At 36.4% G+C, this 24,863-nt stretch overlaps 1 protein-coding gene across 2 annotated transcripts in view; it reads left to right on the top strand.

Moving 5' to 3' along the window:
- The window catches only part of DDC (dopa decarboxylase), a 70,696-nt gene that overhangs the window by 26,375 nt on the left and 19,458 nt on the right, over window positions 1–24,863 (top strand). For both annotated transcript variants that reach the window (XM_035316463.1, XM_035316464.1), the window contains exons 3-9: window positions 2,038–2,151; window positions 2,717–2,836; window positions 7,950–8,084; window positions 11,488–11,631; window positions 19,555–19,621; window positions 21,702–21,796; window positions 23,656–23,723. In XM_035316463.1, the coding sequence (XP_035172354.1) occupies window positions 2,038–2,151; window positions 2,717–2,836; window positions 7,950–8,084; window positions 11,488–11,631; window positions 19,555–19,621; window positions 21,702–21,796; window positions 23,656–23,723 (743 nt within the window). The remainder of the gene's footprint in view (window positions 1–2,037; window positions 2,152–2,716; window positions 2,837–7,949; window positions 8,085–11,487; window positions 11,632–19,554; window positions 19,622–21,701; window positions 21,797–23,655; window positions 23,724–24,863) is intronic.

Genomic DNA, 24,863 nt, shown 5'->3' with positions numbered 1-24,863 from the left:
GATGAACAAACAAGCATCAACTATGTCACACTCTTTGCAATATTTGATTTTGTCTCTTCCAACATGGCAAAAGGAATGAATCTTACAGCTGATTCACATGAAGGGGGGAGGGGAGGCAGAAGGAGAGGAAGAACCACAGCTGCACTTGCTCTAGGGCTTTTGACTTTTTCACTTTATGTGAGTGGTGCAACTGGAACCTGCTGTGTTTCATCAAAAAAATGGCTCCCAGCAAGTAGGCAGTTTAACTTGATTAACCCAAGATGAATGTTACAAGTCTTACAGATCACAGAGGATTATAGCTGGGGAGATAAACAGTGGCGGCCCTGGCTTGTTATAGATGTCAGTGAAAGTCTGTGCATGTGTGTCCTATCAGGGGCTGCTGTATATTGGGTATTTTTAATCTGGTTATTGTTTTGCTGTTAATAACCAAGTCCCACACCATATTTTTTTTTTTCTGATTTGTGAAGAAGGTGTCTGCCACAAATCCTCTAACCTTTCATTACAGCAAAGATCCTGGCTGTATATGAGATAAATAGTCAAAAAAAATCAGATTAGCTTGTCTTTGGATACATGATTTGAGAAGTTTTGGATGAGTGAAATCAAATATATACCATGTATGTTGCTAATTTAGATAATGGAAAATGGTAGTGGGTAGGAGCTGTTTTCATGTGAAAGGGTAGAGACATCTGAAATATTATGTATGCTATACTGCAGTAGAGAAAGTGATATCTGGTTCATTATCTATATAAAAATTAATTATATATGTATAAATGAATTATATATATTGTATATATAAAAGGAGTATTTCAGCCCACAGAACAGTGCAGTGCAGTTATCCCTGAGTTAGCTCCAGAAACCTTATCACAGAGTCAGAGAGAGGGGGGTGTGAAAGGTAAAATTTGCCTGAGGTGGGAATGCAGAGCAAAACAGTAAGGAAACCATCAAGCTCAAGCAAGCTCTTAACTATCTGTCAGCTGTAACAGAAGAACTCCAGTATATATATATATATAAAAAAAGTAAAACCAAAACAAACAAGAACAACAAACAACAGTGAAAAATGAGGCTAGCTTCAATAACTCAGCAGTCTCTGGATTTCTAGCCAAGGAAAAGCTTTCATACATTTTACTGAATTCTTGCTTATAATCTGTCTAGTCCTCTAGAAGCAAATTGTCTTAAATTTGCCTTTTATTTTGAATATGAAAGCTGTTTTCATCAAACATACTGTATCATGCTATTTCCACTGCGCATTACAGCGTGGCAGTGCGTTTCCTGTTTTCAAATATTATGAGACTGGAGTTGTGGAGCATTATTAAGTATCTCACAAATTCTTAAAAATTGATTAGATGTTACATGAATTAATTCTTAATATGGTTGTTGTGTAGCAGTTCACTAGATTTTGTGCAGTTATTGTGGTGTTCTTATATTAATATGTACAAATTGGCATTGTACATAAATCACAATCGGTTATCGGAAGATGATAGTGTAATTTTCTGCAGAAAGTATTGGATACTGGAATGGATTCTTTCATTTTGGAAGGAGGGTCTATTTAGCTAAAGTTGGTGCATGAATTTTATCAAATAACACCACAGTGTGGGCAAGAGAGTTCTATGGACCTCTGCTACTCTAAAAACACCCTTGCTAAGTCTGTCGTGTCACAGAAATCAAAGAACAAAATACCCTGAAGGGTCCTTGAAAACAGAGGATTAAGAACATCACCCTGCACAGAAATTCACACTCACTGACTGCTCATGCGGTCTGTATCTTCTAGGCAGACAACTGGAGAGCTCTGATTCGGGGATTGTTGGGAGGTGGGGACGAGAACTAAGTTCAGTTAAATGTTTTCTTTCTAATTTGAGTAAAAGGGAGATCAAAACAAAACAAAAAGCTAAGCTTTTCTAAAAAATGTGATACTGCCAGGTAGTAGGGAACTGATGACTGGTCCCAGCCTCCAATCTTTTTTTTCTGATTTTGTGATAATTTGTTTCTCTTTCCTGCATTATTTTTTTTAAAAAAAACATATTTTTTCCCTTATTACAGGTGACTCACTGGCACAGTCCATACTTCTTTGCCTATTTCCCTGCAGGCAGCTCCTTCCCAGCTCTTCTTGCAGACATGTTATGTGGTGGAATAGGATGTGTGGGCTTCTCTTGGGTGAGTTTATCAGGGTATTATGATTTTAAGCATTTCGGTAACATTCTTCAATGAAATCATTGATAAATAGAATTAGTATTAGCAGTAATTAATTAATAGAATTAGTAGTAGCAGTACAAGTTTACTGGTAACTCGTTAAATAGTATGACTCTGTTGCTTATCACCTGGTGGTGTTATTTAATGTGTCATCGGGATGAATGGTAAACTATATTTAAAAAAACACATTCATATCAGATGGGCTCTTCTCAGAAAGGGTTGGTAATGGATGTGGGGAAAAACAAACAAAAAAACAACCAACCAAACAAAAAAAAACAGTTAAGATGTAAATCCTAGCTTAGACATTTGACAGTCATGGTTCTATGTGAGGTCCAGTCTGACATTCCTAAATAAGTATGAGGAACACTATGCACAAAGTGGCCTTCAGGTCTTTAATTTAGTTGGTGGAGCTAGTCTCTTTCTCTGTAGTTTAAATACAGAGGGAGAAAGAGAGAGACTTGCTCTGGTGGATTCTATTTCTCTTCATGCCCTAATGAGGTTATTCCCTCTGTTCTGTTTTTCAATGCAGGCTGCAAGTCCAGCATGCACAGAGCTCGAGACTGTCATGCTGGATTGGCTAGGGAAGATGATTAATTTGCCTGAAGAGTTTTTAGCTGGGAAGGATGGACAAGGTGGAGGAGTCATTCAGGTAAGAGCGGACATGAAATAAGAATACAGGTCAAATATGTGGTCCTTATGATTTTGTAAAACCTTCATGCCAAAACACAAATAAAGAAAAGATTATTTTTTTTCTGTCACCTGTCTTCCTTTCAAGTTTTCCAAAAGACTAATCCACTGTGAGAATGATGATAGGTGAGTAGGAACATTCATGAAAGTAATGAACAAAACAAAGCTCTCAGATTCTCTTCTCCACAAAAAAATTGTTAGTAGCTCAATTTAACAGCACAATATGTGCTTAAAATTCAAATAATGATGTTGAAAAATCATGTAAGATTGAACTTTAATTTGTTGATAAGGTGAAGTGAACACTGGGAAGATTAGTAGCAATGTGCAGTAATTAATGCTTGAAAATAATTATAATAATAACAACAACAAAACCCTTCACAACTAGAAATATACCAGAGGATTATGCATAGACCACCATGAAAAGGAGTTACAAAGTCTTCCCTGAAGTTCATGTTAAACACATTTAAGTATTTACTTCACTATTGCTTCACTCAGGTTCCAAAACAGCCTTCTCTGTCATTTTTCTCAAAAAAAAAAAAAAAAAAAAGCAATGGAGAAGAATATAGCAGAGAATCTACTATATGTAGAAATAACATGCTAAAAAAATCTATTAATCTTTTTCAAATAAGTTGACATGATTTTAAGAAGTTTTCCTTATATAATAAAGTGAAATATTGGAAAGTTAGAATAAAATAAAGATGCTTAAAATATGAACCTAAAGGGTTCTGTCATTAGATACTGCATTGTAGCCTGAAAATTGTATTATCTTAAAAAACAAAACAAAACCGCTTTTGGAAAGATGACTGCTTAATGAAAGCCTACAATGTCTGAACAGACTATCTGTACGATAATGAATGTATTGTCAACGGACAAACTTACATGTATAGTAAAGCTATTGTATTTGTCAGCCTTGGCTTGCTCTTCTAGCGCATGGTATTTCTACAAATGCAGAGACTTTGGTCACTCTATTCATCTAATTAAAATAGATATTTTCTGTGGTAAGGGCTGAATTTTAAATAGTTTTTCTGTGCTCCTTTGATAATCTCTGAAGTCTTGTGATTGGAGATGAGGGCACAATCTGTTTTATCCCGAGACAGGCTTCTAAAATACATCTGAACTTCATGCTAAAAGTGGGGGGCTTCTTTCTTTGATCTCAGCTGCAACTGCCTACAGCATATTCCAGTAAATTCTGCCTAACACCTTTCCAGACAAGAATGAGTTTAACTCAACTGCTGTAATTCTCCTAGGCAGACCTGCACCTACACCAGTGTGTCTGCAGAGTAACTCTTTACTCATCCTGCTTGCTCTGTTAGGACCTTTTTCATTACAGTTACAAGGGAGGGGGCTATGTTCAAGAAATCCAGCTTTCGTCATGCATCTCTGGTATTTATTTTGTACCAGTGAAAGCAAGCAATTATGTCTGATGGTTATCAGGAGGAGATACTGCCCTTCCAGGCTGACAGTGCTGGATTGCCCATAATTTTCATCAGATACCAGTCAGTTTCAAGAATCGAAAGTGTGCTCTGTGTTCCTGCTTACGATGAAGTCATTTGTGCTGCATATCTTCTTGTCTTGCTCTTGAAACAATAATGATATAAATAAGAGAGCATGAGGCAAAAGCAACATGAGCGTGTGAAAGTGCCAGTCATTCCCTTGGTAAATACCAAGTAATTATTGTAGTATCGGGTAAAACGGAGCCTGTGAAAATTAGCTCTTAATTACATCTGAAAGTCTATGTCAATATGAAGCACTTTGTTGTTGTGAGCAGGATGACACTTGAAAATGGCAGAAGATGAAAGAAAAATTCAGTTCAGAGCTCTGGTGGACATGAACATCAGCTCTTACTGATATTTTTTCCGCCTCTTGAGCCTGCTTGCCATGGCAACCTTTGTTTGCTTGCGGTAAAAGGAAAGGTATCATCATCCTTCACTTAATGCAGAATACAGCATTCAAGAGGAGACAAAAACAGCTTTTAAAATGAGAAAGCAACTTTCTTCCTGAAGCTTGTCTGAACATAGCACACATATCCTGCTGTTCATTCTAGATAAACTGCTGAAAAGTGTACATACTTTGAATTTTAAAGAGTTTTCTTTAAACTGCAAAGAAAAAGTATTTTAAGAGTGAAACAAAATTAGACTTAGCTTATCTTTGGTCTGGCAAGAAACACTCCCAATTTATCTTTCTTGTCAGTAAGCCAAGGAGTTCAAGAACCAAGGGATTTTTTCCTCAAAATTATATAGTGCAAGAATGGTGCCAAATGTATAAAATAAACTTACAAACCATGTTTCACAAACACTGTTATTCAAAACAAGTGACTAATGGAAACTGAGGCAGAGCAAAGAAGCCTCTATCTATCGTGAGACACCCAAATGCATTTCCAGGAGCCTTTAGGCTATATTCCAGCTTTGCTATCTGGAGGCAAGATTCAGCTGCACAGCAGGCCCTTTCCTGTTCAGCCTTGCTTCCGTGAAATTGAAATTCCTAAAGGAACTGTTGTATTTGCTGATTAGGCACCAGCCTGGATGGACAACAGCCAGGATGACAGAACATCTTGTGGCACTCCTCAGAAGACTGAGACTGTACTTGAGCCCACTCAGCCAGGCAGTCTGCAGAACAGTGGAGGCTTAAATTTCCAGGTCTCAAATTAATGACTTCACCTTTTGAATTTCTTACAGCCATTTTCTTGGATCTATTTGTTCACATTTCTTAAAGATATATATTCCTTATATGTCTTGGAAAGACACTAACAGTTTTACAAGGCCTTTACATTTCCAAAAACAAAGAAAAAATATATAAAGGCATTTTCTCCGCATATACTTGTAAGATTTTCAAGTGTCCCCTTTAATATGTATTATAATAACAGTAACAGTATTTTTTTTTCACATATATTAAATGCAGGGGTTCTAGAGTGACCTTTACTGTGAAGAACTTAGGTTTAGAAAGGTTGCTTTGAGTGACTTGTCTGGTACAAGATGGAATTAGGCTAAAACCTGCAGACAGGATTTATGTTGCTCAACCTCATTATGCAGACATACAACCTACATGAAAAAATGTATGAACACCACAAGAAGTTGCAGCAGTTTGCAAAAATGAGAAGTATTCTCATCTACTGGATCACTGGAAAGGGTATTTTGGGCAGCATATTCTGATTAGATAGGCCCATTACGATGGTCTTCTGGGTTCTTTAGGAGTTTATTTACAGCTTGTAAGAAAACAAAACAAAATATGCACGTACAAAAACAAACAAGCAAACAAAAACCAACCAACTTCTCAGCAAACAGATGATGTTCTTGACTAAAATATTCTTCATACCTCTTTGATATCTTAATCTTCAGAAAACAGGCCACCAAGGACCCGAGTTGTCATTATCTAGCTCACAGCTGTTTCTTATCTAATAGTGTGCTGAGCATGGCAGAAACAGTTTTGGTAACAAAGATCTGATGACAGAAATTTCTCATCAGGAAGCTTACACCATGTGAGATTCATCCCTCACTTTGTCAGCTAAGCACTGAACACACAACAAGGCACCTTTAGAGGAGCTATTCGCCTCATGCCAGGATTTTGTCTAAATCAGAATTATTGCTTTCTGGATAAACCTTATCTCTCTCTGTACTAGGGCATACTTAACAATTAGGCTCTCTGAGATATCTAGCTCTTTAGATGGCTTAAGTAAGATAAAATCAGGTTTTGAAAGTTCTTCATGTGTAAGGTGGCATGGCAATGCATTTAATAAATATTTAGAGGCTGTCATTTTTCCTGTTTACTCCATTCAATTACAGCTGGATTGAGGGCTTACTCACTGTTGAGATGTTGATGTGTAAAAGGCAGCTCTGTCTCTAATGAATAGCTCAGCTAACTTCAGTGTTAGTTAGGAGAAAGTCTAAGTTCACTGGGATCATTCTCTTGTATGGAATCTGTAGAATCAGGCCCTTCTCCAGGGAAGAAATAAGACTTCCTAAATATTTAATCATTTTTTCTAATTAGTGTGTGTACACAGGTCTTCAGTAGAGGGAGGGTAGAATAAGAGGTACAGAATAAGAAACATCACTCCAAAACCAGCTTGTTGACTGGGGATATTTCTGAGACATTCATAGAAGCAACTGTATTCATAGCAGGGATACGTGCTTGGCAGAGGAAGGCTGACGTGACAATTGCTCAACTTTGAAAGTACCTAAAAACTCTCTCTTGCATATGGACACCCAAAAGCATTGACATTTATGAACATGTGCTTACAAAATGTTTCTTGTAGTTTAAAAGAGCAGTTTAAAGCACGTTTCAACTGCCTGTTCTAGAGAAAAATAGACAAAATAACTTGTGGAAACTTGTATTCTCCCATGAAATTTATGTAACAGTTAATAAAAATTTCCCCATCTTTACTGCCACAGAGTATCTAATACAAATTTAAACTCTTTATGTTTTGTTAGTCACAGTGCAATTCAGAAATACCAGGTGACTGTTTGACTGTTCCTTTAATCTGTGTTTTCGATGAAGGGAAAGCACATAACTAATACTTTGAAAAGCAGTCAGCTATATTGAATCATAGCTTTTTTTTTTTTTTTTTTTTTTTTTTTCCTGTGCTTTTTCTCTTGACCACAGTAATTGACTTGCCCAGGGTAACTCTAAATATTAAATAAGCTATGCAGTTACGCACGTTGCCCAACAGAAATAAATGTCAGTCAGATTCTAACTGAAGTTAAATGTGTGGAAATCCAGAGTAACAGAAATCAACAGTTACTCTGCCATTGCTACCAGATGATAGGTGATCAATGTCTGATTCTTGAAAGTCTTTTTACATGCCTGTGAGTCCAGCTTTCTATCACTGATTGCAAGGTTGGTGCCTAAACTGAACATGCATAGAAATTACAGAGAGCAGACAAACAGAGGCATCAGGGAAACGGAGACAAAAGTCAAACAGGGTTTCCTCCCTTGCTGTCACATATACTCTTAGGAAGCACGAGATTCTGCAATTTCTCATATGCAGTTTCTGTTACCAACTTCACAAATTCATACCAAAAATATGGTATTTTTCTTTTGGAATGTCTTCCTTTTGAACTTTCCTTTAATTTGCCCCACAGGGAAGTGCAAGCGAGGCCACCCTGATTTCACTGCTTGCTGCAAGAACAAAAACTATTAGGCGGGTGCAGTCAGAAAACCCTGAGCTAACAGAGGCAGACATCATGGGCAGGCTAGTGGCCTATGCTTCTGATCAGGTGAGTACCTCTCAAAAACATAGACCTGGAAATGTAGTGTCTATACTTAAAAATTTCAGCCATCTCAATAGTCAAATGAATTAGTGTACAATCTCTTTGAATAGGGTTTTGCTTGTTTAAATCTTATTGTACAGCATAAGCAGGCTGGAATGTATGTGTGCTACCATAATACAAATAGTAACTATCTGGAGATCAGTGTCACGTAAGTATTACTTCTCTGAAAAAAAAATCTTATTTGAAGTAAATAAAGATATTTGAGTAAGGTGTTAATTTCAGTTGTGTTGAGTAACTCTAGACAATCGTTTGTCACATCTAGGCTTGTGTGTCCATGTGTTCGCATATTATTTTCCTCTTACGTGAATACTTGAAAACACACAAACATACATCTTCGCCCATATGCATGCGCTGGTGCAGGTGCATGCACGGAGACAAGCCTACTGCATGAATAGAAAGCATATTTGTCATAGTACTTGAAGAAGCCCAAAATCTCCATGTATCAATCCAGCTGAGAAATCTTCTAAGAAAACAGAGTATGTAATCCTTGATTTCTGTGAGTGCTATTTAGCAGATTGAATTAAGCTAAATTCTCAGCAGGCCAGGACTGTGAGAGGCTTTTACTACTAATGAAAGCAAATTTTAGTCTTGTGAGTTCTGCTTCTCCTACCTTTGTAAAACTCTAATCCTACTGAAGGGCCAAGCAGTGTTGCTTCTCTCAATAGCTGTGACATTTTCTTATCTAAATGTCAATGAGATAGAAGGAAAATTCTTAGCACTTGATGTTTAATTCAAAATAATATCTGATTATATAAAATAAAATGTCTGGGTTTTAGGTTTGCCTTGTTTTACTACTAAGTGTATGTTACAAAGCAGTGGAAAGCAATTTAAGAGTGCATTTTTACTTCGCTGCTGAGAAAAGGGACTACAGTTGTAAGGTGAGAGCCATCAGGACAAGAACATATGAGGAAAGATAACTGTTTTCAAATGACATAAATATTTTTTTTATTATTATTATTATTATTTTTGGCTGGAGCGCAAAGGTCTGTGTTCTGCATATCACCAGTCCCAGGGCTCAAACTCTAACCCTGTAATGCACAAAGCCTGTTACTTGTTTTCATTTTTTTGCCCCATGTAAACGTCTGACCTGAAATGAGAACTGACAGGCCTCCATGCCTGCTGAAGGTCAGGGGATCTTATGTTTACCGAAGGATTTGCCTTAAGATATTGCTGATCTTTCCAAGCAGATTGTTGCAGAGCTCACCAGTCCTTCTCCATTAAGAACAGACCTGCGTGACTCATAGGCAATAATCCACAAAAGAAAGTAAGCCTAAGCCATGCTGCGGCAGAAAAAAATGTGTACCAAAAGAGTGAAACAGTGCAAGACTGCTTTAGGAACAAAGCAAAAAGCTGACTGGTAGGGAGGCCCAGAGCAGAAAGCTGAACTCAGATCTCACATATCTTGGGAGATCATTTTATCTTCTAGTTATTTCAGGAAAGTCTCCTTCCCATTGAAATTGTTCTGCTTTGTATAAATAAGTACAGAGCAGGACTGGCAACAAAGCTTTCCCCAGTGACTACTTGAGGGTTTGGAGACAAGAGAAGTGCCAGGGCTGTGCTGGCTGAGGCACCTATTGCGAGGGTTGCTGAATGTGAGACCTCAGAGCTGGGAGGAGCATCCAGCTACCCCCTGGCAGTGCTCACCCAACTGTTTGGAACCAGGACAGAAGTCATGGTAATTGTTTGATATTCTCAGATTTTCTCAGACCATTACCTTCATCAACTTTTGTTTTGTTTTGTTTCCTCTGGCTACCTGAAGCAGCTGCCCACTCATTTCACCAATTCCTGCTTGGTACCTTGCTGTCCTTGAGGATGGTGGGAGATTCCTGAGTACTTTGGTGATGACTAGGTCAGCAGCAGGTCCCTAAAGATTAGTAATCCAAAGGCATCTTGGTGTTTTTAACCTTAAAATTGTAAATGGCTATAGTTATCAAAGAGCTTTGTTACATTTTTGAAGATTTGAGGAAGCAATTCTTAGGTTCTGACTAGCTAAGAACCTCAGAGTATTGCTGTAGCTTACTTATTTATAATTCTTACCTTGAACAATTTGGTTATAAAATACCTCTTTCCATTGTATACTTGAATGAAGTATTGTATTGCTGTGGTAAACACATTGTGTTCCACTTCAAAGGCAGGCTCCATGTGTCTAGACTTCCAAGTTTTCTCAAGCTGGTGCTTAATTAGTTGACCAAAGTAGTTTAACAAGAGGCACTACTGAGGTGCAAGTTACTAGTAAATCTACCTTTAAAATGTGTTCCATGGATATTTTGAAGTTGAAAAGCAGAAACTTTATCTTCATCTGATCTTGTTCAACCTATGTTTTGGGTTAATCTTCTCCATGAGTACATGTTAATTAGAACAGAATTAGTAAGTGCTCTTGTACGCACTAGCAAGAATCAACAAGGATAGCATGGAGATTATGAATGAGAGCAGTCAGGACATGACAAGGTGAAGAACTTTTCAAATTATTGATGATTAATGAAATATCAGAAGGTGAAAGATAAGGTAGCTTTGTTTGTTCCATTGATTTTTTTGGTTTAGCCATGCCTTAAAAGAGTATTTCATGGCTAAACATACCTTTTACTATTTTTACATTTTTAACTATTAATACATTATTATTGTATTGTACTTCACATTTTAAAGCATTTCTTAGTAATTTATTTGTTTTTCTTTTATGAGTTCTTCTTTATGTTCTAAAACAAATATTTAAGGAGAATCCAAATAAAATGGGTTACAAGCAAAATAAATTAGTGAGAATAATCCTTAGTTACCTAAAAAAATAAATGAATGATTGAACCACAGTTTATTTAGTAGGTAATCTAAAACAAAAGTGTCATGCAAGACAATATCTCAGCCTATACTATACCATGTCATATATCTTTTTATGGTTCGGAAAAGCTGTATACCATAAAAATATACTCTTGAACAACTAAATTATTATCAGGTGGGATGATTATCTTCATAGTTTTCGGTTGATCTGGAGCCAAATCCTGAAGCTCATAATCAATTCTGCCTAATTGAAAGCAAGTTAATTAAAGCTCTCACTAAGGTTAATTGAATTCTTGTCTGAATGAGACCATGGCAATAGTTTTAAGAATACTTCAGGATTTCTGGTAGTGTATTTGTGTATGTGTGTGTATGAGTGTGCGTATGTATATATATGTCTGTGTGTCTATCTATATGAAAGAAAGAGAGAGAGTCCATATAATATCTGTTACATACCAGCAACAGTTCCAGGGTCTCAAGTGTTGCTTTACTTTAAATAAATGATTCTTTTTTTCAAATTCAAATGAACTTCTTATATTCCAGTAAAAGGTGTCTGTCTTAAAACTTGTCCATTTCCTTTCAGGCTCATTCATCAGTGGAAAGGGCTGCGTTAATTGGTGGTGTGAAGATTAAAAATGTTTCTTCAGATGATAAATTTACTGTTTGTGGTTCAGCCCTAAAGAAAGTTTTGGATGAAGACAAAGCTTCTGGTCTTATCCCATTCTTTGTGAGTACTGGATTTTAATTTATTGGTAGATTTGTTCCTTCTCATAAACTGTTTTTGAGATGAGTACATGATCTTATTCCTACCAGAGGGATTGATAGGCAGAATAGCCTATCAGTAGTGTCCATGAATGTTCTTCACACACGTGAACTTTGCTAGAGTCATTTCAAGTATTATACATGCAGGAAAATAACTGTAATCTGACATTCTTGAAATTTAAGAGGCATTTTGCAGGAGGAACAACTCATTTGACCAACTGGTTGCACTTGTGGGGGGGCAAAAATGATGTTTTAAAAGGAGATAAGTTATACTAGACAGTTGAATAAATGCAGGTGAAATTTGTATTTGCATCTAATCCTGCAACATTATAATCCCCTGGCACTTGAGTTCCAAACCACCTCTTCTACAAAGGTACACCTTTATTTTTCAGGTTCTAACTTAAATGTAAAACAGATCAAGAAACACCTTTAAAGGATGGCATCTCAATTTAAGCAAAACAAACAAAAACTTTCCAATCCTCACTACTTTAGCAGAGAAAGGAACCTCTGTAATGTACCCCAAATATCAACAAGATCAGACATTGTCAGACAGATATTTATGAGTATGTGACTTATCTCGAATAAGTCAGCTATAGCAAATCTGGCTGTGGCGGTTTGAGGTGTCATCCATTCGTTTTATCTGTCCGTTTTCCTTTCCAGAGATTCTAGCTTCCACAGTAGTCCAGCAAAAGCAAATTGTTGGTATCTCAGTAGCTAAAGCTCATAATCCCTCAAGTTTTGACACAGAACAGTCATAGATTGCTTACAATTACATAGTTTGGTTCTTCTATGATCAGTACCTGATTAAAAAGAATATTTTCTTATTCATCAGATCAAATCCTTCTGTCAGGTCAGAACACCATCTTAAAACATTTATTTTATTTTATTTATTTATTTTGGTGGAGTAACTAACTTCTGCTTTTTTCTTTTTTTTTTTTTTTGTACATCAGAAATGTTTTGCTCATTTCCAAGCATTATTCCTCTACAAAACTTTATATCTTGATATAGACCATGATCTGAATGGACTTATAACTGGATGCAATATGCTAACAATAATATGTTTTTACTGGCCTTCCATTAAATAAAAGCTCACATTAAAAACAAAACAAAACAAAAAACTCTCTTAGAAACTGAGAACTTCAGAAATGTATTTTTTTTTTAAGAGAGTCAAAAATGTCTTTTTTTTTTTCTTCCAGAAAAGCCATGTCTGACAACAATTGTTCTTTTCTTTCATGTGGTAACATTTTGAAAAGTGCTAATGTGACTTAGATTTCTATGAACTGTTTCAGAAAAAAAAAAAAAAGCAGATTAAGCTTGCTTACAGTCATGGATAAGTGCCAAATGGGACAAAGAAGCTTAAATTTCACAAAGCCTTTTGAATATGTAATCTTTTTACTCTTGTTATTACCCTTTAGTTTTATGTATTATGAGGATGAATAGAGTGAAAAGTGTTTGTCATATGTGTGGTACGCTGCAAGTTTCGAGGCTGTTTAGAATTGGCAAGTCTTTGGGATAACCAAGCACATCCCATCAATTGCTTCTAGTATCATAAGAGTATGACTGAGAAACAAAGCATCTATAGGGCTGCCTAAATGAACTTTCTTCGGCTCCTGTTGACGTGAAGATATGCTAAAAGGTGTGTTTTATTTATCTGTTATACTAGCTCATAATATTTGATGTAAAGTCCTACTTGTTTATCTTTCTGTTAATTTTAAAGAATTCCAAGTACAGCACTATATCACATTTCCTTGCATTAACAAGAAAGTTAATGTTTTCACCTCATATTTTCTCCATTAACAAAAAATACAGCTTGTCCCCCATAAATATTTATTCCTTATTAATCTTTCTATGTGTAGCAAGAGGAAATAAAAAATTATGTTCTATGCATTCAGCAACACCTTTACAAAAGGTGATTTAACTGTTGTTTTTTTCTTCGTCTGTTTGCTTAGCTGTGCAAAACAGGCTTTCAAAGGCAGCGCAGGCTCAGTCTGTGTTAGTATGGCCTGTGCCAGGTCTTCCATTTATTTGTATACATAAAACATGTCAGCTTAGATTAAACTAGATCTCATTATCCTTATGGTTGGCCTCTTAACTCAAAAGGTGTGTTAATTCTCTGTCATGCTGAGCAGCAGTCCATGCACTGTATTAATGCTCCCTTTCCTGGCTTGCAGATTTCAAAAGCCTTTCCATTTCTTTTGTTCTTGAGTAATTTGGTGCTATTTTATTTTGTTCTGGTGACAAAGATATGCACATTGTCAAGGAAACACCTTACGCCACTTTATTCTTGTCTCCCCGTGTTCACTGATCCTTCACTAAGGGGAGCGATTCAACATGAAAGCAAAAAGTTTAACAGAAGAAATTCTGCCCAAAGAGACTCGCAACAGCAGAGAAAAAATTCCTAATGAAGAGATCTTGGTTGCGTCCAAGCTGATGCACTCTCTCTTATCAGCAAAAGAAAAGTTTTGTTGGGGATTAAAAAGAACATGAAAGCAAATTTTCATGGTTTATATGCATGATCCTCGTCTTAAAATTCAGTGAACAAATGATGAGTCATTATACTGAAGTTGCTTGTAGAGGTGAGTGGAGAGTCAGGGGTGCATTTGCTTGATGTGAAGGACGTTCTGTCATCACAGCAAACTTACAAGTTTGCTTTTCACATACTTAAGATTTGGTAATCAGCTTTTTTTTTTATTATTATTATTATTATTTTTTGGTGGAAATTGTCATTAAAAAGAGCCTTTGAATTCCTATCCATCATCTTTTAGCATTAGTAATGTGTATATCACTTTGAGTGTAAACTGTTGCCAAACAGTGTACCCAGACCGCTACTTGTATTTCTTTTTCTTTTTTTTTTTTTTTTAAATTTCAGATTTGTGTTATTATTTCTCTTTCAAAATACTTATGAGGAAACTGAACAGGGACATATTTTGATACGGTAAAGCAGGCAGACTGTGCAAGCAATGCACTTAACCACGCCAAGTGTTGAAGAGCCTAAGTTTCCATGATTTACCGAGGAGCGATTTCCAAGTGTGGCTGATACTCAGCCTTTCATCAGGCCACCAGTGAAGGGGGAGCATTAAAGCATGTGCTGAAACCATGTTCATGTCATTAATTATAAATATTAACTAGAGGTTAAGCATGTGCTTAAAGGCTTTTCTCCATTGAGTGCTACGCTCCCTGTTTGAGGTAGGCCTCTACGTAGGATGAGTGTTGACTGGGATGCCTGAATGTGGAGACCACTAAGTTAAGCATTACTGAATTCAGAGATAGGGCCCACTGCATTCAGGCCTTGTGTGTATGAATGCGTGAAAGTGGTCTGTGGGCTTTATGCAATCTATCATAAATCAACACTGATATATTGCAGCTGGCATATATATATTGTACAATGCACTTCAGCCAGCTCATCCAGTATCATGCTGCTGTAACGTGATCTCTTTGCTGCTGAACAAAGGCCCAGCACGAAATCTCTCTGATTCTAGCTGAAATGACTCGTCTGAATGATGATCTGCAGGATATTAAGAAAGAGGCTGTTTGTATCCAGGCTCATTCGGGAAACAATAAATCAGAGTTAGACTGACAGAGGAGCCATCTTTTCAGTAGGACTTAACACTTAGATCCTGACCACAGACTGCCATTTGGAAGAAGTATTCTTGAGACACATACACACAGCCAGGGCAATGTTTCTTAGCCCACAGTTCGCGAGTCATTACTGTTTCATTGGATATTGGATGTGGCTTAGTGAACTATTGCAGTTTTCTTCAAGCCACAGACTTTACCATGAGCGCAAGCTGGCAAACAACTGAGTAAGAGAAAAGAAAAATAATAAGAGAACATGGAAAGTTATGCCTTGTTTTGGTTAATTACAAATGAAAAGCTCTGTGGTGAAACTATGCAGAATGTGTCCGCACCTTTTTCAAGAGCTGTGAGAGGTCTTAGGTTAAAATGATTGAGAGTCGTTGCTCTCAGGCATCATAAAGATTCATGCATGTTCCCTGCCATAGCTCTTGATTTCAGGAAAGTAGTATCTGGGATGACTGATCCACGTGTTTTAGCTGCTTTGTATTTGCAACTAGGGCTGAGTCAAATTTGAAGTGCACAGCCTGAAACAGCTAAGGCCTGCAGGCTGTACTGAGCCATCACTCCCATTTCTGCCATGCAGCCCGTCCCCCGCCCCTTGCACAAATGAGATTTTCCCGGTGTTACACAGGTTACAAATTAAGTTACACTCATTGCTTAGTACCCAGGCAGGGCAGTGAGAGCCCTGACAAGAGCAAATGCTGTCATTTTAGGTGGGTTCTGAGAATTAAAACAAGTAGCTTTGAGGCTTAGACACCTGCAGAGAAGACAAAAAAAATATTTTAGAAACTTATTTTAGAAACTTTAGAATTATTTAGAATTATTTTAGAAACTTTAGAGGTATACTTTACAGAATAAGCCATTATTTAAATTACTAAGCATATGTTTGAACTCATATAATCTCTCATTGAAGCAACATATTCCTTATACTGATTAGAGGGAGCATACTTTAGCTGCAGTACAACACTAATAACAATAATTTGTAACTCTCTGTTGTGAAATTGCCATGATTATTTTAATTGCTGGATCGAGCAGCAATTCACCCTAATCTTGTCTGAAAGTCCACAACCTATTATTATAAAATATACGCATAAAAGCAGAGCTAATTCTATAGTACACTCTTTATTTTGGTATTTTCCAATCTAATCAGTTAACCACTATTTTTATGTGTTTAAAAAAAAAAAAAAAAGATTTTTCATCATGGTATTTCTTGTGAACCAATTTGGAGATCTGCAGTTCAGCCAAAGATGAAATATATATTTCTCATGACTGTGGGAACATCTCAGGTAGACAATAATGTGATAAATATATTTTCTCTGACTTCATATGAGTATGCTCTACTAGGAAAAAAAGGGAGCAAACTTATTTCTTTTTTTAAAAAAATATCCTGCACTTTATTTAAGGCAACCTCCTTCAAAAGATGATTGAACTTCCAGAGAGCTCATAAATGTACCTCAGGGCACTGTAACCAGTCTGTTCTTCTAGTGTCTCAGGAATATGGGAAGGTACAGTATAGATGAAGGTTAGATCATCTGGGGAGAAAAATGTGTTAGCAGTAAAATTTGTTATCTGTATATGCATGTGCTGTATGTGTTTCTCATTTTCTGAACTGTATTTTTTTCAAACTCAAGTTCTTAGTAGCCTCATACAGAAAAAATACTGAATTGTCCCTTTCTTATTTTAGTAATCACTTTTCCCAAAGCTGACCTTTTTTATTAGTGCAATGAAATCTGGTTATGGTTATTGGTATTACTGTAATTATCAAATTGGGGGAACATGTGCACTGCAAGGGATAAAATATTTTCAGGATTTTTGTGAATACATTTAAGCAGGTCATGCACGGTAGAAAGGCAGTATATGACTTCCTCTGAATGTACCTAAATGTATATGTATTGTGTACATTCAATTTAACAGAAAAATTCAGTTCCCTACAAGAAATTTAAATTCCTCTGAGGTGTATGGCACAGTGTAGATGCAGGTATGTTCAAAAGGAAACATGAAAGAGAGGTTTTACCTCACTAGTGATTGAGTATTTAATTAACTCAATATTGCATTATTTTAATTTCTGGCCTTTTTAATATATAAACTCTGGATATTTGTGTTACTATGGAATTTCCTAGTAATTTTGAAAAATCCAGTTTAATCGGTATTAAACAACCATCTCTCACCTTGCACAAATCTTCTGAAAATCTGGAGCATGCAAATGAAAATCCCATCCCATTTAACTGACTCACTCTTTGAAAATCAGGTTAGTTTACCAAGATGTCAGTCTTTTCTAATATGCTGTTACTACTTTGTTTCTTTGAATAAAAGAAAAAAAAAAATGTGGGAAATGTGAAAAACGAAAATACTTAAATGCTTTTAAACTTCATGAGAAGTTGTTGGGAGGACTAGTTAGGGAATCCCCAAAAGGGAAAACCAACTTTTATCCTGAGATGTGCACAGGACCTGTTTCAAGATGTGACTGGAGATGATATTTAACAGTCTCCAATATCCAATAGCTAGTAGAAGTGAAAATGTTAAGAAAATCTCTGGCTTCAAAGAGAGTGACAACTTTCAAGTGAGGATGTGCTTTTGATGGAACACATAAAAGGGTAAATATTGGCAGATATCAATTGGCAGATATCAAGCAGACTGCTTAAGTAGAGCAGAAATGCTTTGTGTAGATGTGTATCACCTTTTAAAAAAAGAAGGAAAAAGATTTTTTTTTTTTTTTTTTTCAGGAATCCTCCTGAAAAAGTTCACATACATTAACATTTGTGTAATGGGAACTCTTGGAATTAAGGAGGTATCAGTGACAATCTGATGAGATACCACATGAATGTCCAAGCTAGATGTATACAGTGTCAGTTCAATGTGGTATTGGGCTAAAACAGATCAGAGGATTTGGCAAACAACGTGCTATTGGCGTAATAGCACTACATTATTTTTTCTCAGAAGTAGAGACACTACAAGCCAAAAGCAGGTGAGGCAACCGCAGGTAACCTTTCTTTGCTACAGACGTGCTTACTCACAAAAGAGAACAGACCAAAAGGCCACCCAGTGCCCACTCTCCTGCCACCAGCTGCACCTCCCAGCTGAGGTGCCTCAGAAAAATTTTCCCATTTTTCCTGACGGTGTCATTCCTGCGACAAGAAGAGCAGTGAACCCAGAGGCCCTGTGTTCTTGCCCATTATGGAGCTGCCAGACAAAGATGCGCTGTGTGGAGTTTTAATGTATAATTGTATCTATATTTTGCTAAGAGAGCGTGTTTTTTTTCTGAAAGCTGAAGTGGACGGACAAGTGTCATCTAGGTGTTCCTTTCTCTTCTTATAGGATTTGTCATGAATACACAGAGGGACCTGCATGTGCACACAACAGAAATCCTCTGCAAAATGTGGCTAGTTGTAGGTGTACAGGGAAAAACACTGAAAGCAAAAGACGGTACATCTGGTTTCTGGGTTATAATTCTGTCTGGATATTCCCAGTAAACTACCATAGTTTATTTTCACTTGATTATATTCTCTCGCTACTGTGAAACTTTCTTCATTATAATATGTAGCCTCTGCTGTTGGTCATGTAGCAGGAGACATTAAATGAGGACTTAACAGGATGAAGGAAGCATGGTTCCAGATTTTTAGGATGAATCTGGGATAAAAGGTTTCTCTGGGAAAAAAAATTGCAAACTTTATAGTGAACATATGCTACTGGTGAACAGGTCCCAGGCTGCAGATCCCCTGAGCATAAATCAGTTACAAGTATCTGTTACCGAGCTGTGACTCCTTAATTCAAAAAGTAACTTTTAATGATCCATTCTGTCAACAGGAATTCCAGCTCTTTTGAGTTTCTCCAGTTCAGAGCTTGCCTATGTAGCATAAACTGCAAATCATTTTGATGATAATTGCATATGTGGGACTGGTATGTGGGCAGGGGGGCTGGAATAGGATGATCTTTATGGTCCTTTCCAACCCAAACCATTCTGTGATTCTGTGGTATGAGGCCACATGGTAAGCGTGTGGAAAACACAGAAAAAATATAATATTAGCATTGATATTATTCTATGGCTGATTCATCAGCCAGCTTTATGCTGATATTTATTTTATCCATTTGTCTCAATGGAAGCTCATGGAAGCTTTGAGAAAAAAAAATCGATTCCCAAAAGTTCCACTGAAGGATAGATACTGGCTAAAATCAAATTATTTTGTTCTATAACAACTATTCTCTTTGTTTGCTGTTGCCTTTACAGGCAGTTTTTCTCATTTAATAATCTTCTTTGCTGCTACACTTAACTGAGTTTTTGCCTTTTTTTTTTTTTTTTTTTTTGGCTCTGCAGTTTTGTGCAACACTTGGAACCACACCTTGCTGCTCCTTTGACAGACTGTTAGAACTGGGTCCTATTTGTAAGTCTTTGTCTGCTGCTACTTTCTAAAACTGCAGATACCAGTTAAAGCCATGCTGAGTCATTTCCAGGGTACTGTGCAGTGTCAGTGACCGAATTCAATAAAGCTACTTAGCAATGAGACCTTCAGTTACAGTCTTCTTTCTAAAATGAGGTCGAGCAGTCTCAAACCATTAGGACTGCAGAGAAAATTGCCTCAAGGTTTTTTTGAGGGGGCATTTTGGAATACTTTCAGTGAAAACATAATGTAAATGCTTCACTTTGTAACATTTTTCCTCAAGACCCTTTGCCTGTAAGAGCGTCCTGAGCAATGCAGATCATGGAAAAGCTGAACTCTAAACCCCCTCTGCACCAAAAGTTTTGTTTCTGTTTGGTTCTAATGACTACAAAAAGCAGGGAAATACCAAAAATCCATGTGTGTTCTCCTTAGTCCTTCCTCCTTTTTCCCCCATTTCCTTCTTCTTGCAAGAAAACGTGTTAAGTAACAGGGCACTTAATACAGTGACTGAGTCATGGGCTCTTAACTGTTTCTGACTTATGGTCTTCTGTTGAGGCAAGCTTCGGTCTGCCACAAGGCTTGGTCAGAAGCACACGTTTGCTGGCTGGTGAAAATGCAGCCAAAGTGCATCATATATATTCCAATTACAGTATATATTCCAATACATTTAGAGCAGGCAATTGATAGCTATAAGAAATCAGAAGCAGCCTCACAGAAACAGGCCTAGATTTGGTGTTTAGTTCATTTATTCAGGCAGAGCCTGAAACGCTTAAGATTTGTGCTTTAAGATTCCCTGCCCTCCAGCACAAAACCCAGAGACTTGGTATTCTCCTAATTCTCCTTTCTACCAAAGGTTTGTATTCATCTGCCTAGCAGCTAGAAATTATTTTGCTCTTCAGATTATTCCTATAGACCTGACCTAATAAAATTGTAACACCAGTACTCCTAGGGATAGCAGCTCAGTGTGAGCGTTTCACCAGCTGCTCCCAGCAGAGGAGACCAACAGAAGGATTACACGCTACTCACATCAAAAGACTTATACTAAAATTTCTGTATGTAGGGGAATTTTCGTGTTAATATACACGAGCAGAAGTCCTATAAAATAACAGCAGTGTCTCAACCCAAATATATTCAAAAATAAATAATCAAATGAGCTTTGAACTTCTCTTCAAATAAGCCTACCTTATAAGACTAATAAGACTACCTGATAAGACTAATATTTTACTGGCTTTTTCCAGGCATTATGCAAAAAGAAAATGTAGCTCACAAGAATACAAATTTGTGCATGAACTTGGTGCCCAGGTGCAGGTCTGAATGGCTATACCTCTGTATGCAAAAATATGCATCAGAATTGGTTGGTGACCGGTATAAAGATGTTATATGGGCTTCAGCCGTCAACTGATAGACTAGGATTGTTAACATGTGAATTAATACAGATGATCAATAGCAGACCGTGAATATTTAATTGCAGAAAATACATGATAGGCTCATATGCTAAAATATTTCTGCAGTGAGTAATCAAAATTAGTTCTTTCTTACCCTTTCAGTGCTTGCTCTTGGATAAGTCTTACTCAGTCCTCAAAATAGTTTGCTTCACATAGTTCAAAAGCCTGTACACACACACATCAATATGTGAAAAAAATATTTAGAAATATGTGTTTTGTTTATGATTCATGAGTTAGGAGTAGGGAGCCTAGCTAGAAAGCTAGCTGCTGTTGCTGAAGTTGTGTTATTACCATAGAAATGAATAACTACATCTCTAGATACATCTTTTAAGAGTGTATTTTGTAATGGTTCCTACATTAAAATGATTTAATATTTTATGTTATTTAATGTTAATAAGAAAAATCTAAATATGTAGGGACCCTGTTGCTGTAGAAGAACTGGAGAGGAAGAGGAATATTTTTATGTATACATCTTTATGTACTAATGGAAACCCAAATAGTAGCAATATTCCATGTCTTAATTTTAAATACTAACATCAAAGAAAATCTCTCAGGCGCTTTTTTTTTTTTTAATGCAAATCAACAGGGCTTTGTAATCTGCTGTTTAATTTATTTTCTGTTTGATTCTTATTTCTCAGGTAATAAGGAAAATGTCTGGATGCATATTGATGCAGCTTATGCTGGGAGTGCATTCATCTGTCCTGAATTCAGGCATCTTTTAAACGGAGTAGAGGTGAAGTGTTTCTTCTCTAGCAACCTGCTAACACCTTGCTTTTCTGTAGAATTTTTGTGTTTCTTTTACATCCAGTATTAATGGCTTTTTTAGAACCTCTGAGTATGCTTCTCTTCAACTTGTACTACAAACCCCTGTATATTCTATTACCTAACTTATGTTTATATAACTTTTACCTTTTTACCTGGCATTCTGGGACTATGCAAATTACCACTGCATGTAAAAGTTTGTCGTTTGGAAAGGCTAACAGTTAATCAACCAAGTACAGTACAAAATCGTCCAGAAAAGGGGAGCTTTTCCCCAAATGTCCAAAAAGGCATATTTGATTTGTAACACCCTAAAAAAAAAAAAAAAAAAAAAAAAAAGTTAAATTTAATTAATGAGCTCATTATGCCTGATTTTTGCTTACATCCTGAAAGTCATGTAGGATGCAGCCAGTAGCTGTATCTCAAACAGATGGGGTTTAATAACCAAAAGAACTAAATGAAATATTCCCCCAACAGCACTCGTGTTCCTTCTCCCTCCCCTTGCTGAGCTACTTGGCATTCAGTTGCTTAGATAAGGATACTTCAATTTCCTGCTGCTTCCCTCAGACAGTCAGATAAGTCCTTGTCTTCCACGTCAGTGGACAAAATATTACTGTTTGGTAAAGCCAGAAGTTTAAACAGAGCACTGATAGGTAGCAACTAATAAAGAAGAGGAGGGAAACCCCCCTAGCAAATAAAGCATTTCTTTCTGTCCTTTTTTTTTATCAGCAAATGAAGCTTGTTGTAATTTCCTGTGGGGGAATATATTTTAAATTATTGTTATTGGTTCCTGAAGGAAATGAAACAACATCCCTTGTCTGGGCCAACATTTGTCATAAGAGTAAATATTTAACAACCACAAATATGTTTCTTACCATGCATAATATAGGGAGATAGATAGATAGATACACAGACAGACAGATAGATAGATTATCTCTTATGAGAGTAATTGTTAATTTCTTACAAGTGACAAGGAGGGTTATGAGAAGTAAATGAGAAAGGAACAGTCACACCCTGGTGCTGCCAGGCCCCCATTTCTTTTTGAAGGCTGATGGCCACTGCCTTTTTTAACACAGCCTACAGAAGTGTTTCCCACATGATTTCAGTCTTAGTAGCTACCTGGGTTTCTTCTGATGCCATGTCTAAACATATGTAAAGTAAAACTGGCTTGTCCCATGATTTATACAACCACGTATTATGAATTCTTGTTCTGTTTTGGCTTTTTTTTTTGACTTAGATGAGAAGATGACTTCCACTAAAAGAAAGTATCTTGGCAGCTAAAAAAAAAAAAAAAAAGAAAGAAAGAAAAAGACAATTTCCTGATCATTTGGACAATTTCCTGATCAATTGTAATTTTGTGGAGTAATGTGATATACAGATTCTGAACTAATTCTATCATTTGTCTATGTGAATTTTGTGTGTATATGTTATTATTCTTGGAAATGGAAAGTGTAATGCATTGTTTTGGAAATTGGGATACAAACCTCAGCAGCTACTGTTGAGGAAGCAGAATTTTTTTTCGTTTATACTGAGATATATACTTCTGCATAGGATATGTACCCAAAAGGTGTAATTGCTAGCAAATGATCAAAATGTTGATAATACCAATAGTTCAGCTGCACCTGACACACCAAACCTGAATTCCATCCCCAAAATGAAATGAAAATTTAACTGCAATAGTTAAGGTGATATCAGTAGGGACATTATGTATAAAGCCCCAAGTCAGGAATGCACTCATACTGGAGGTGTACTCAGACAATTTGACTAACTTGCATCATTAACTCACGGGCCCTTTTCTCTTTCATAATTATTTATTTATTTATCTATTCTCAGTTTGCGGATTCATTTAACTTTAATCCTCACAAGTGGCTCCTAGTGAATTTTGACTGCTCTGCTATGTGGTAAGTATTACAGAAAAAGGAAACATTGCAAGAGACAAAAATCACGTTAAATTAATCTGCCTTCCAAGCAGTGGACATTTATTTACATTTCTCTATTTAAATGAGGAGTTCTGGATAGCTTTAACTCTTGTAATTTACAACATTCTTTCTTACATTTAATCCAAGTTTAAAGTACAATTTAGAAATAGGCCTGAGTTCTGCATTGTGCTCTAGAGAGAGAGAAATCCTGGAAAGTTGGCAGATTCATACTTGGTTTATTTTGGGACCATTTAAAACATAAATAAAAAAAAAAAAAAACTCCCTTTAAGGATGTTAATGCAATGAACAACATGCTAAACAGAAGTTTTTCTTCTTTTCCTTAAGATTTCTTTATGTTTGAGCCTTGATTCTTTCAAAACCCTTTATAAAAATGGTTTGGATTTAGCTGATGAAAAACAGTTGATTTAAAAAAGGACTATTTATGCATTTTTTTTACCGATTTTCAATCTCTCCAGATGACAGCAGAGACTGCATTTTGATATGACAAGATGCCAAAGTAGAAACCAGTAGAAGTACTTTGAAACAAAGCGAATTAATCATAGCAGTAATAATAAGATCCCATAATACATGATCTTTTTATGCCCCAAACTGAAATTCCCAGAACCTAGTGTCTACCTGCATGACGACTAATGATACTTGTTATCAAAACAGCAGATCAGTAAATGCGGACTATTTATCAAAATAAATGAAAACATCAATTTCAATTATATTTGAAAATCTATGCAAAAATGAAAGAAGAAGGAAAAAATGAAAGTTAAAAAGGAAACTTTAAAGCATCATCCAGATAAAACTAATTTCTTTCTGGAAGAAAAGAAGAAAAAATGTGTGACAGTGGTCACTCAATTGCATTTGGTTAATCTTTTGCTCTTTTAAAGTCCTTCATGAAGCTGACTTTTGCACAAATACGTTTATTATTCAGATAATACATTACATTTTTGAATATAAGATTATTGTTGCAATAGGCACTTCAAATACTCCAAGCCATAAAGATTTTATTCTTTTTCTTAGAGTAAATGGCTTAGGCTTCAATCCTGATTCATCAGTAATGGCAGCAATTAACCAAGACTCCAGTCTGTAAGTGCCTCATAACTGGCTGTCTCT

Source organism: Oxyura jamaicensis, chromosome 2, assembly GCF_011077185.1.
Source record: "Oxyura jamaicensis isolate SHBP4307 breed ruddy duck chromosome 2, BPBGC_Ojam_1.0, whole genome shotgun sequence".
In the NCBI taxonomy this organism is placed as follows: Eukaryota; Metazoa; Chordata; class Aves; order Anseriformes; family Anatidae; genus Oxyura; species Oxyura jamaicensis.
This window is presented reverse-complemented; position numbering and strand designations above follow the sequence as displayed.